This window comes from Schistocerca piceifrons, chromosome 3, assembly GCF_021461385.2.
Source record: "Schistocerca piceifrons isolate TAMUIC-IGC-003096 chromosome 3, iqSchPice1.1, whole genome shotgun sequence".
Classification (NCBI taxonomy): domain Eukaryota; kingdom Metazoa; phylum Arthropoda; class Insecta; order Orthoptera; family Acrididae; genus Schistocerca; species Schistocerca piceifrons.
Window position 1 is genome coordinate 534,341,750 of NC_060140.1, and position 14,367 is coordinate 534,356,116.

Genomic DNA, 14,367 nt, shown 5'->3' on the forward strand with positions numbered 1-14,367 from the left:
CTCCTTTACATGCTTAACTATTTTTGTCAGATGATGTATTTAAAGAAATGCAATCAAATCAACACCACTGAAAAATGCAGTTGTAGGTAACAGAAGTGATTACAGTTCACAAAGAAAAACTACAAGCCATTAGGACAAAGTGCATTACTGGAAAAATGTACAACTTATACAGCATTGTCTTACTGTCACTGTATGAATACACACAATGTGTTTGTGATAGTCCATAAAGCAGTCACAGCATCTCGCTTTTTGTCGAGTTAAGAAATCAGTGTGTCAGTTACATAAAAATCTAAACAGTTTATTTACATGGAGATGTACAGCTCAACAAGACAGAAGACAATGTGTACTACAAGCTATCCTCGATGAAAATATCAAGGAAAAGAATCACCTTTCCCTACCCCCAAACAAAGAGATGGTAGTATAACAAGTGACAATTTGAAAACCAAATTAAATGAACAACTATTCACTACCGTTGCAGTGTCTCGGAGAAGAGTACAACAACAAGCTGCTGCAGCTCATATTCACGTGGGGTCTTGACAGGAACCAGAGCACTCACATAGCACAACTCAAACTCGGCAAACAGCCTGTCAAATATCTTGAGAGCCTCTTGAAGCCTCTCCCCAAAGGCCTCACCACCACTTCCACTCGTTCCTCCACGCAAGCACTGTTCACGCAGAAGATTCCTTACATTTTCTAAGGCCTTTGTTAGTGCCTTAGCAAGTGGTCTCATAGCTGCACTTTCACTCTCCCGATTCATAATACTAGAACCAGCAGCAAGACACTGTTAACAAGACAACAAACCAATTTTCATTAAAAATGTATTTATTGGAATAAAAATTACAATTATTACATTACAACTCAAGCCTGCCACAAATCTTTGTGAAAATCAACACTTCTTCAGCAAATAAAATATCTAAATAACTAACAAATAATCAGAAATGAATAAGAGAGAAAACATTCACTTACCAGTCAGCAGCACAAGGACAGAGACATACAAAAGTTAGAAGACTTATTAACTTTTGGATTTTAGGAGCATATCATTGGGCAGAATATCAGGAGAGGGATGAAGGGAATGGCACTTTATAACACCTGTATATTAAAGTCCCTTTGTCTGGGAGTCAAAGAAAACACAACAGGTCAAGAGAACCTACAAAAACAATAATACACAAGATACTGAAACATTAAAAGTCTGAAGTGGTAGAGAAAGTAGTACTCACTTTTAAGTGTAAAAGGTGCAGACACTTGGAAAAGAAGTGCAGATGAGACAAAGCTGATACAAAAGGAAAGAAAAAAATCGATATTGGAGTGAAGGAACAAAAAGACAGGTACAACATAATATACTATAAATGAAGATAGGAACTAAATTAGGAAGTTGGAAAAGTGGTAACATGACCCACCACCCACCAAATATGAATTGGAGGGAGAGGTATATATCATGAAGAACTAGGCAATTTGGAACTTTAGTTTTGCCAGGTGAGTACCTAGAGCCAAGTGCACACAGCACATGAAATTCTGACCTAAGAAGTTCAGAAGTGTTTGAGGCAGGATGAAGTAACGCAAATCGGAAGCTGGCACCAAGGTACTGCTACGGTGTTGGTGAGTGTGCTCTAGTGCACAATGCTGTCCACTACAATTATACCCACAATACCATGTTCTGTAATGAAACAGAGAGATTTAATTTACTATTGCTATTTGGTTGGTAAGCCACAGCAGCCAATTTTTTTGAGTACTATCTATATTTCTGAGAAATTCTTCAGAGGGCACATTTCACATATACAAGTGCTTCCAAACTGTGAGGACATCAAAGGCACCATTTCTCATCTTTGTCAGTGAGCAATACCATGCTTTTAGACACATTGCTGGAAGAGCCACACAGGCAGGCAGTGCCTGTAATACAGGAAGTGGACTTTTAGGAACACTAGAAGATGGGTATTAGATAAAAGTCAGTCGTGTCTAAGACCTCATTAGAATGAAATGTTTCAAACTACATAAAAGACTGTAACACATGGTGTCAACATTATAACTATTAAAATAAATCACTTCTGGCAGTAATTTGGTTTGTAGGTACTTAAAAATGTTACACCTCACTCAAAAATAAGTCTCTTTATTAGTCTGTAGAACAACAAGGTAAGTAACTACTATCACATATATCACTGTTGCCCCACTAGTTATTTCACTCCGCTGCAGAGTGAAAATCTCATTCTGGAAACATCCCCCAGGCTGTGACTAAGCCATGTCTCCACAATATCCTTTCTTTCAGGAGTGCTAGTTCTGCAAGGTTCGCAGGAGAGCTTCTGTAAAGTTTGGAACGTAGGAGACGAGGTACTGGCAGAAGTAAAGCTTTGAGTACCGGGCATGAGTCGTGCTTCGGTAGCTCAGTTGGTAGAGCACTTGCCCGCGAAAGGCAAAGGTCCCGAGTTCGAGTCTCGGTCGGGGATGGAGCTTTGTCCATAAAATTTTTCTACGCTTACCTTTCACTTATTGTGCATTGTCTCCTTTGAAATACTCTCCTCCACAATTGATACAATGCTCCTAACACTGTTTCCACTTCCGGAAGCAGTCTTGGTATGCCCCTTGCTGAATCGTGTGAGGAGCCAGTTGTGAATTTTCTTTTATCTCGTCTATCACTGCAACTTTTTGTCCTTTCAGTGGGGCTTTCAACTTTGGAAATAAAATAATGTCTGCAGGGGCCAGGTCTGGAGAGTATGGACGATGAGGAAGCACAGTGATTTCGTTTTTCATGCAATTGTCATGCACTAACAGGGATGACGTGTGGGTGCGGTATCGTGATGCAAGAGCCGTGAATTGCCTCACCATATTTTAGGCCGTTTCCTTCTCACATTTTCTTCCAGGCATCCCAATAGTCCCACTAATTAACTGTTCATCCCTGTGGCATGAATTCATCATGAAGTAATCCTTCAAAGTCAAACTATCGGCATGGCTTTGACATTTGACCTGACCTGACGAGCTTTTTTGGGCCTCTATAACTCTTCCCGACCCATTGTGAAGATTGAACCTTGGTCTCACCATCGTAACTGTAGAACAATATCTCATCACTAGTAATGATTCTCTTAAGGAACATGTTATTCTCATTTGTGCTCTTCGCAGATTGTGAGGTGAAGATTTTTCTGTTCTTGACTCACGGACCATGAAATGAATCTGGTGGCAACACAATTCATTTCAAGATGCTGTGTCAGGATTTCATGACATGATCCAACTGAAATGTTACATTCTTGTGCAAACTCTCTGATAGTCAGTCTTTGATTGGCGCACACAATTTCGTTGATGTCCTTGTCATCAGTATCATCGGTAGATGTCGAACGGCATCCTGAACAAGCGTCTTCTCCGATTCACACAGTTTAAAAACAGCCAGACAGAAGTTACTCATAATACTGAGGACACTCATCCCTGTAAGCTTCCTGCTTCATTTGGTGTTTCTCTGTAAACTAACAGACATACAACAATGAAACTTTCAGCGGTTACACATTAAATTCAAGCATGTGCAGGGATGCTAACTGCAGTTCACTCCAACACACCATTGGCACAAAATTACAAATGTTCTGGAATTTTCTTGAACAGATCTCATATTCTTCAGGGTACTAATATATGTCAAAACAATGCCTTGTTTTTCAGGGACTGTCAGTAATGATACCACTGAAATCAAGTTGAGAGGTTTCTCAAAGTCTATGAATTCCACACAAAGTGTCAATTTACACTAATTTTTCATTTCTATACTTTAGTTCATAACTTGTAAGAGGTGCTTTGTGTTAAACCCATTTCTACAATCTGCTTGTTCTTTTACATGATGCAAACATATAAACACAAATTTGTACAAAACTACATTACAACAAAGGCAAATGTTACCCATCGCTACATTTTATGACTGTCAAACTATTTAAAGAACAATATAAAAACAGTGAATGAATCACAACAATATTAGGAAAAGGGTAGACTGCTACTCACATATAGAGGAGACACTGAGTCGCAGACAGGCACAACAACAACGCTGCTATACAATTGAGCTACTGATCGAAAGACCTTCTTCTGAAGTAGAAAAAACCAACATATTCACATAAGCCAACTCACACACACTGCCTTTGGCCACTATGGCCACCATGGAGGCCAGAGACAGTGGTTATGTGGGCGAGAGTTGGGCTTGTGTGAATGTGTGTGTGTTTTTCACTTCGGAAAAAGGCCTTTTCACTGACATCTTAAACATACAGCAGTCTTTTCATTGTGCATACCTCCGACTCAACGCCTCCGCTGTTCGGTAAATGGATCACAAATATTTTGAACCAGATGGCAAGAAAAATAATGCAGAAAGGTGTAGTGTGTGTCATACCACTCCCATTATTTAAACAATAGCTAACCTCTGCTCCAAACCAGAGCTGTCCTGCGAGATTTTCTTGCATTACATCATCTGGAAACTTCACACGGAAATCTCTGTTTGCTCGATCACATGGAATTACATCATCCATGATGCGGTTGCAGATTGTAAGTACCTAAAAAGATATCCATACTATATATTATATTTAATTTAAATGTCTTAATTAAATATGAACTATTTAAAAGTATACTGTGTGTTAAATAGTTCAGCAACACATCTCAAACTATGTGAAGCTCACAGTTAACATCCTACTTCAAAAACAGGTCTCAATCACATCTTAGCTCAAGTTATTTGTTTACATGCATCATACTGAAAGTGATGAATAATATTTTGTTATCATGTCCAACAACTACACATGAATTAACTTGACATAGCAGGCACATTTATTCACTGACAACATATCATCAACACAGTGTTCAATACTTTAGTTTCTCTTAAGAAATAAATTACGGTATGTCTTAACATCATGATACTCGAAAACACACATGCAACTTTCTAAATTTTTTTTCATTTAGGTTGCTAGTTGTTACAGATAATTTCTATATGGTTGAAATCAGTGCATGTGCACGCATATGCAAGTGTATGGAGAGGTGGTAGGTAGGGGGGGGGGGGGGGGGGGCACAGGGATGGGGGCAGGGAGAAAAAACCCTGACACAAAATGTCATAACTGCCCTAGTTTGAAGGACTTTAACCAAAAATTGGAACTAATAAACAAGGTAATATTAAAGGGAATTGAAAAGCTGTTTCTTTTGAATAATGTTCTGAATTGAATGAAACAATTATATTTAGCTCAAATAATTCCTGTTTTATTAAAGACATTTTTATCTCTTTTCACATTGTGAAATGGTGACTGGGAGCTCATAAAATAAAGACCAATATGTTTACCTAACGTCATGGATTACTTCATACATTACTGAGACACAGGCTTTAATTTCGGTTTGGAAATAGAATACTGGTATTTTTTGAGCCAGAATTGCATTCTTGTAAAAGAAAAATGTCAGTGTCTTAACTCTTTTGTAGATCTCACAAGAAATTACAGGGTAAAATTACATTTAATACTTGGATTTTTGTACTGATGTTGTGGTCAATTGAATAGGGCACAGCCCAGCATATCTCCATGCTATCAACTTAGCTGTAAACATCTTGCAATGCTTGCCTTGGCAACTATTTTACATGTAGAGTGGTATAAACTTCCCTGTGGTTTGCCATTCAGATGGTTGCAGCAACAGCTCAAAAAATCCCACAACCAATATGAACTTAACATGCTAATTTCATGTTATATTTACAAGACAATTACACCACTGAATCACTCTGAAACAGATAAGCTATTCAAAACCAAAAAACACAACAGTTCCACTTAAAAAACAAATTTAAGGGATGTATCTCAATATTAATAAAGTTCCAAAAATTTCCATTTACATGAAAAGAAATTACAAATACCTTTCATGATTCATATGTTACAGGAGACAAAAGTCTTAGCCCCTCACACTGTGCTTGTTGCACTGTCTATGAATGACATATTATACATGAGTATTACTAACTGCATGTCTGTTGCTGTCAGAATTGCTATGGGTGTTTCAGTCATCGCTCCACAGTGACCCAACATCATAATCAGCATTTCGATGTCATTATGGGTTTAAAGGGACCAAACATCTCAGTTACCATTCCCTTGACGCACAGAAAATTCAAGTAAAATGATGTTAAATGAGACAAGAAGAATTGTCAACTCCAGGCTCTGTGACTTGGTTGTTGCAGTCAAAAATCTGCAAGAAAGTACCTTATGTCAGATGGTTAAAAGAGAGATGGGACCCAAGCTGCTAAAACTATACCTGATCACTGAAAGATTCACCACAAAATTTCGTAATCGGCACATTTACAATGGAGTGAGGAAAAAAGAATACTGTATGATTAGAGGGCTTATTAGATAGATAGAGAGAGAGAGAGAGAGAGAGAGAGAGAGAGAGAGAGAGAGATAGATTTGGAGGGGGGGTGGCACTCAGGACTCACACTACAGTGAGAGGTACTCCCCTCACATCCACTCCTTGACACTGAATGTTGAGATCAATTATATTTTGTTATAAAATCCACTTACTCTCAGGAAACTTATGACTTTATTAGCTAGACAGGTTGATCATTTGTCTAAGGGCACCCAGCAGAACACGTAATGAGAGAATATGAACTATCATGAAATGATACCACAGCTGCACTGGGGGCGGGGGTTTGCCCTCTTTATGTAAAAGGGTCTCACGGGAATGCCTAGTGTGGCCAAAACATAGTCAGCATGGTACAATGGCATCTTCATGAGAGGCTTGGAGGGAAGGATGCCACATATTAGTGGTCGCTTTGATTACCCTCAATTTGTTGAGCGCAGTGGTAGCCTCCCATTCTGTATCCCGTGTTTTAAAATTTGATGTTGCAGTTCCAATTTTTGGTCTCTACCTAGTTCAAATTTCTCTCCTATAGTTGCTTCTTTAGCTAACTTGTCAGGTAGTTCATTTCCCAGATTGTCCCTGTGGCTCAGTTCCAGATGAATGTTACAGTGGTTCAGGAGTTTTGAAGGTCAATTAATAGGTCTTGGGTCTCGGTAATTGAAAGATTTCTGGGGTACTACTAAGATATGCATGCCTTGGGGGAGGGGGGGGGGGTTGCTGAGAGGGGGGACACTGTACACAGGACAGGTGGAGATCCTTGCAGAGCCATCAGTAATACCCCAGCTGGTCTACCCAATTTTTTGGAGATTAGTGAATAGTCTGAACTGATCATTCTGAAATAGTGCTAACAAGGGAACCTCCCCATCGCACCCCCCTCAGATGTAGTTATAAGTTGGCACAGTGGATAGGCCTTGAAAAACTGAACACAGATCAATCGAGAAAACAGGAAGAAGTTGTGTGGAACAATGAAAAAATAAGCAAAATATATAAACTGAGTAGTCCATGTGCAAGATAGGTAACATCAAGGAGGGTGTGAACTCAAGAGCGCCGTGGTCCTGTGGTTAGTGTGAGCAGCTGCGGAACGAGAGGTCCTTGGTTCAAGTCTTCCCTCAAGTGAAAATTTTACTTTCTTTATTTTCGCAAAGTTATGATCTGTCCGTTCGTTCATTGACGTCTCTGTTCACTGTAATAAGTTTAATGTCTGTTTTGCGACCGCACCGCAAAACCGTGCGATTAGTAGACGAAAGGTCGTGCCTCTCCAATGGGAACCGAAAACATATGATCGCAAGGTCATAGGTCAACCGATTCCTCCACAGCAAAACACGTCTGATATATTCTATACGACACTGGTGACGGCGTGTACGTCACATGACAGGAATATGTTGTCGACCCACCTAACTTGTACACTTGGCGATTGGGTAAAAAGATTCTTCTACCTTGCCCGATTTAGGTTTTCTTGTGGATGTGATAATCACTCCCAAAAAAGTGATGAAAACATAAGAGTTTGTCACATAAACTGAAAATAAAAAATTAAAATTTTCACTCAAGGGAAGACTTGAACCACGGACCTCTCGTTCCGCAGCTGCTCACGCTAACCATAGGACCACGGCGCTCCTGAGTTCATGTTGGCCTTGATGTTACTTGTCTTTCACATGAACTACTCAGTTTGTATATTTTGCTTATTTTTTCATAGTTCCGCACAACTTCTTCCTGTTTTCTCGATTGATCTGTGTTCAGTTTTTCAAGGCCTATCCCCTGTGTCAACTTATAACTAAATCTGAGGGGTGGTGCGTTGGGGAGGTTCCCTTGTAAGTAAAATGGATGGGTAGGCAACTGACAGATTGTAACCCCAAAGTCTGCTACAAGTTGCTGGTATCTGACCCTCAGTGGTGCTCACAAACCTGAAGGCAAAATATCCTTAGTCCAGGCAGGATAAATCAAAGCTTTGTAGAACAATAGGAGAACTCCAGAGAAACCTGGGGGGTGTTTAGTTTCCTCACGCAATTTGCCTTGAGCTGGCGTACACATGGTAACCATGTTAACTTATTGTCAAATAAAACGCCTAAAAATTTTAAACTTTCAATTACTTCCAGTAACTGGTAACTAAGGTAGAGTTCTGGGTGAGGATGCGAGTCCCGAGTCAACAAAACAGCACGAGGCATGTGTTTTTGTGGGAGAAAATTATCATCTAAGATTCAGGGCCCCGATATTTAAAAAATATCATGATTGGCACTTGATACATCGAAAAAAGTATCAATATATTGCCATAAAAAATACAGATGTGGGTCATTCCATGCCAAGTGGTCTAAACCTTCCCACCATCATGTCTCCAATTTTCTTCAAATTTTATCTGTAGCACTAGTCAAGTGCTAAATTAAGTTTCTCAAGATTTCAAGCCTCTAGCTGCAATACTTGCTGATCTACACCCCCTTGTCTGAAGGGTAGTAAGTTCGCATGCGCGCGACATCAGACAAAATGCCATTTTTGGGGTCTCATAAAATTGAAACCAATTCATAAGAATGGTTAGTAAGATGAGACCCTGTACAGTTTTTTGTGCTGATTCAAACGAAATTAATTATAAGATTACTGATGCAAAATCCGGTCAAACAAGTCGACTCAAAGTGTACCCCTAATTCTGTCGTGACTTAATGCGACAAATTTTGACCAATATTCAGACTGCAATAATTTCCTTGCAGATAAAGATATGGACTTGAACTTTTTACCAAGTCTTATCTTTGTGCTGGACATAATACAGCTGGATTTCCAACTACCCAGGCTTTATAGTCGCCTTGCAAAATCTCTTCAAATTTGGCAGTGTCAGCGCAAATGGCTTTATTTACCAAAGTTCAAAGCCCATTACTACAAAATAGTCAGCCTGGATTTAATTGTGAATAGTATCATCTGAAAGAGAAACTCTTGCTCTACAAGATGGATATATTTTTCTTTTGCAACGCTTCCATTAAGTGCTTATTTACTCAGGTCAAAGTATCTTATATTTTGTGTGCGCAGTGCCCTGCGTTGGTCCATGATGGCTGAGCCATTACTGGTTATCACAATAAAACCAGCATCCCCATCGCCATAGGGGCCACGCCCGATAGCCATGCAGTAACAGCCACGGGTGGGTATCTTTACTGCAGGTTCCCAAGCCTGATTACAGGGTGTCTTTACCACAGGATCCCAAGCCTGATTGTGGGTTTCTTTATGCAGGTTCCCAAGCCTGTCTTCCTCAGTTACTTCATCATTCTGGAAGCATCGTTGATTTGCAAGAGAATGCTTTCAGGAAAACTGTATTGCCGACCAGATGATGTCACTGATGGAGCTGGAATAACACCAATGATAAGTTGTTCTGGAATCCAGCAAGTATCACGTCTTAAGGGCCAATAAAATGAACTTGCAGGACCATGAGGATGCATAAAGCTTATGAAAGCATCTTTCTGTTCGACTGAGATTTCAACGATGTTTCCAATCCACCATTTCTTTTCATAAATGCAAGCAACATACTGCCCAGGCTGAAGATCCATGACTTGAACTACTACTTCAGCAGCACTAATTTTGGCCAAAAAAGATGTCGCATCATTAGAAACTCTACTGACCTTAATTGTCGTCATATCAATGGGCAAAAAATGGTGGTTTTCTCTTGTGCCAGCTAGAGTGTGCCCTTGCAGGAATCTTTCTTCTTGAGAAGCTTTTTCTTCTTCAACTTCCTCTTTGCTGATGAAAAAGAATTTGATTCCATTGATATTATCATTGCAGAAGTTGAAAAGATCTTTGGGTGTTAGAATCTGGTTTTCATATGGACGTTGCAAACTTGCTCTTGCTGCCAACCGTTTTGTTGTGCCTCCAATGCCATCACAAGGCGACTTTCCATGGCTTGTTCCAAAGAAATTCCATTCTGCTGTTATTTCAAAATCTTCTTTGTGATAGCATAAGTTGAGAAAATTCTTGAAATTCTTATATTGTGCAGCTGAACCATCACTGAAGTAGTGGATGTGGCTTATTTTGGAAAATTGCATCTTCAGGTAATTGATTACTTTTCCAATGTAAACATGGACAGTAATCGTATCGTGTCGAAGGCAGTCACTAATAACACAAAGATTCACACATTGCACCTCTTCGTTTTCACAGTAGTAGACTACAAATGGATGAACTGTTGCTTGACTGTTTTCCCAGTGAAAGCCTTGCACTGCATCTTGAACAATAAATGAATAGTTTTCAGCAAAATCCATTAGTATTATGAATTCGCCTTCTTTCAAATCAGTTTTGAGAGCTTTCAGGTGCTGGCTTTGATGCTTGGCAATGTAGTGATGACAAGACAGGTTCCAAATTTTTGCTGCAATATCTTCAACATACTCTTCTGTTGAAAGCTGCTTTGTTTCTAAAGTATCCCTGTCGGTATGAATCCATTGTTTGTACTCAATCAGTTCTTCAGGGTCATTATCTTCAAAATATGTTGCAATAACTGCTTCTACACCTTCTGGACCAGGGCAGTTTTCACAACGATGAAGCATACAATCCTTGTTTTCCAAGCTGCAAACAGCTTTGCTAAGAATTTCCTTGTAGTCTTCATTGATTGATGCACCAGTGAGCATAAGCTTGACATTTTGGTGTATTGTACAGACACAAACTGAGTGCATTCCAGCAGAGCCAACTGTAACACACCATTTTGGTCTAAGCTCGCAAAACTTTGAGAAGCCAATTTCTGGTCCATTTTGCTTCTGATAAGACACGTACATTTCCTTCAAATTGCAAAGCAACAACCGCTTTTGCTTGTACACCTTTGTTCCTGAAATTCTCACAGGCACACAGTCTTTCTTCCCTGGACAAAGTCTGCTGAATTCGTCATCTTGAAAAAAGTCATGTACTTTCTGGACAACTTCATCTGAAAGCTTCCTTCCTTGCCGATTTGCTGGAAAAGCTAGAACACCTTGCTCATTCTTCAGTTTTCTCGCTTGCTTTACCATTCTTTCTGATACATTAAATGCTGTTGTCGTATCTTTAATTGTCCAGCTTCTTGGAACCAAGGTCAATATTTGAACTTTTGTCCTACGATTTGACACTTTACATTTTTCTTTCAACTCTTCTATAAGATTATCAAGATCTGCACAATTATTGCATGGGCGACTTTTACTTGAACTTGGCTGTTCATCGTAATTGATTCCTACAGCAGCAGCAATTTGATTCCCAATTAAACTTTGTGCATCCAAGATCTTTCTTTTTGCATAGCTTTGCTTATCTCTTTTACTTAGTTGTCTTCTTTTCAATGGTGAAGCACCAATAAATGATAAACTTTTGTTGATGGCTGGTTCAGTTTCATCCGTTGTGAAATCTTGTTCAGATTGGGTTGATAGTGATGATGAATCTTCTAGCTTTTGGTTCAGTGCCGACATGCAGCGAGGGCAAAGCTTCTGACCAGGTTTTATATCAATCACTTCTTTTTTCTTTAACAGGCAAAGTTTGGCAGCTGTTTCATTATCAAGCAGTCTAAGTCCAGCTTTTACATTGTGATTCCTCTTCTTGAATGGATTGCAACATTTCTTTTGCATCGCTTGATATTCATGTAGGAAGAGGGCTTCATGGTGGAAGCAAATGATGGAATTTTCGTCAAGTTTGGCTTCTGAACGCGAAACAAGCAATTTCTGGTCACATTCTGTGAAATCACTAAACGCTTTGAATCCAGTCTTCTTAGCATAGAAGATAACATGGCACTTCGATGCAGCAGCATCTTTTCCAATTGAACAGGGGGCCAACGATTCTTCTTCTTCATTAACTTCTGACATCTCTCACTGGCCAATCACTGAATAAAACACGAATGAAATATCCAATTATATCAGTAATTCTAAGCGACTATTAAGATTCAAATTCCTAGAAATGAAGAAAAATTAGTGCATCGCGCATACAAAATATAACAACTTTGATGTGAGTTAATGAGTACTTAATGGTCGCGTTGCAAAAAAAACAAATGTCAGTCTTGTAGAGCAAGAGTTTCTCTTTTAGGTGATACTATTCACAAGCAGATTCAGGCCAACTATTTTTTAGTAATTGGCTTGAAACTTTGGTAAATTTTACCGTTTGTGCTGACACTGCCTAATTTGAAGAGATACTGCAGGGCGACCATATGGCCTGGATCATTGCAAATCCGGCTGCATTATGTCTAGCACAAGCATGAAGCTTGGCCAAAAGTTCAAGTCCATATCTTCAACTGCAAGGAAATCATTGCAGTCTTAATATTGGTCAAAATTTGTCGCGTTGTGTCACGACAAATTTTGAAGTATACTTTGAGTCGAGTTATTTGACCGGGGTTTGCATGAGTAATGTTATACATAATTTCGTTGGAATCAGCAAAAAAAACTGTACAGGGTCGCATCTTACTAACCATTCTTATGAATTAGTTTCGATTTTATTAGACTCCAAATATGACATTTTTTTTATGTTGCATGCACACGGACTAAGTACACTTCAGACAAGGGGGTCTAGATCAGCAGCTATTGCAGCTAGAGGCCTGAAATCTTGGGAAACTTACTTCAACACTTGACTAAAGCTACAGTTAAAATTTGACGAAAATTGGAGACCATGATGGTGGGAACTTTTTTCAGTTTTAGACCACTTGGTGTGGAATGACCCATGTATCAGCCTATAAAAATATCACTTGCACATTGTTAATACAGTGCTGGTTTTAGAGCTGCGTATTGATTTATTATTAGATATTCTGTAAATCAACAAGCTAAAAGCCTTCTTATCCCCCTTATAGCATGAACTGAAAGGAAAATGATGCACATTCATTCATGCTTGGTGACAACCATTTTGCTAACAATGTTAACTTTCTGAATCTGGCACAATGAAAGGTGTTTAGTGGGTCCGTCATTCAGTTTCGTCACACATCGGATTTGTCCAGAACATATCATGTCGACTTCACTGTTTTTTTCATTTCTACAAACGCCAGCACCTAGCAGCTGTAGTGTCAAAATTGCATGGTGAAGTTAAAAGTTGCTATTTCTATTCATAGTGCCAATCCCTGATTATGTCAGCATTTCCCCTCAGATGTGTCTGCACACCGCAAAGACCAATCTTGTCATTTAGATTTTTGTTCATCATTTTCAACAACTGTTTTTGAAGAATGCTGATGTGAAGAAATAGCACACTAGTTGTGTTAAAAATTGTTTTTAATGCAACTGGTGTGGTATTTCTTCGCACCAGATATCTTGTTATTCCATTCACAATGCCACCCCAGTGTAATTGGACTACCACTCTGTGCCGCCTATGATTGCCTCACATAGTCAAAGAGAAAGGTTGGATGTGTTGAAAGCTCAAAAAATAGCAAGACTCATCCCACAATGAAAGTAAAATGATGTTCTACTATAATTTCAAAAGAACAGTTTCAAGTATATACTGAAAACATAATGTAAAATGAAAATATTGGCACTTGGTATTGCCTTTCTGATATCAATATATTGGGGAATGAGATGTTGCTGATTCACATCGAAAATTTTTTTGGAAAAGTATTAATATATCTATACTGATATTTTATCAACAGGCTTACTCCGTGGTGGGCAATGATGTAGTGCAATAATACAAGCATAGGTCATCCATATACAGTGACAGTGAGAATCTGCAACTCACTGCAGTCACGATAACATATACGGTAATGGCACAGAGAGTTTCCCTCAGGACTGATCCAGGATGGACATCACTTTCCTATACATAATACTGGCTGCTGAGGGTTGCTACCCAGAACTGGAACGGTAAAAGAGATAGGAAATTCTGTACAAAAATTTGTAAACAGTTCTGGAAGCCCCACTCATGCAGTGTATGTGAGAGCACAATCTGGTAGCGTACGCTTGCTGCAGATCGAAGGACACAATGACGAGGTGTTGGCGAAGCATGAAAGCATTGCACACTGCAGATTCCAGATGAATCATTGGTCTGCAGTGGATCAGAGTGCCCAACAGACACTTTGAAACTGCAATAAATATTCTCTGGCTTCCAGGCACCAGCACAGTCATCGACCGAACATTCTTATGAATAATTTGCGCAGTCCACTAGTAAGAGAGA

At 39.3% G+C, this 14,367-nt stretch overlaps 1 protein-coding gene across 3 annotated transcripts in view; it reads right to left on the minus strand.

Moving 5' to 3' along the window:
- Positions 1–14,367, minus strand: part of LOC124787825 (lateral signaling target protein 2 homolog) — a 328,543-nt gene that overhangs the window by 59,219 nt on the left and 254,957 nt on the right. For all 3 annotated transcript variants that reach the window (XM_047254758.1, XM_047254757.1, XM_047254759.1), the window contains exons 3-4: positions 4,371–4,502; positions 471–781 (exon numbers count right to left, since the gene is read on the minus strand). In XM_047254758.1, the coding sequence (XP_047110714.1) occupies positions 471–781; positions 4,371–4,502 (443 nt within the window). The remainder of the gene's footprint in view (positions 1–470; positions 782–4,370; positions 4,503–14,367) is intronic.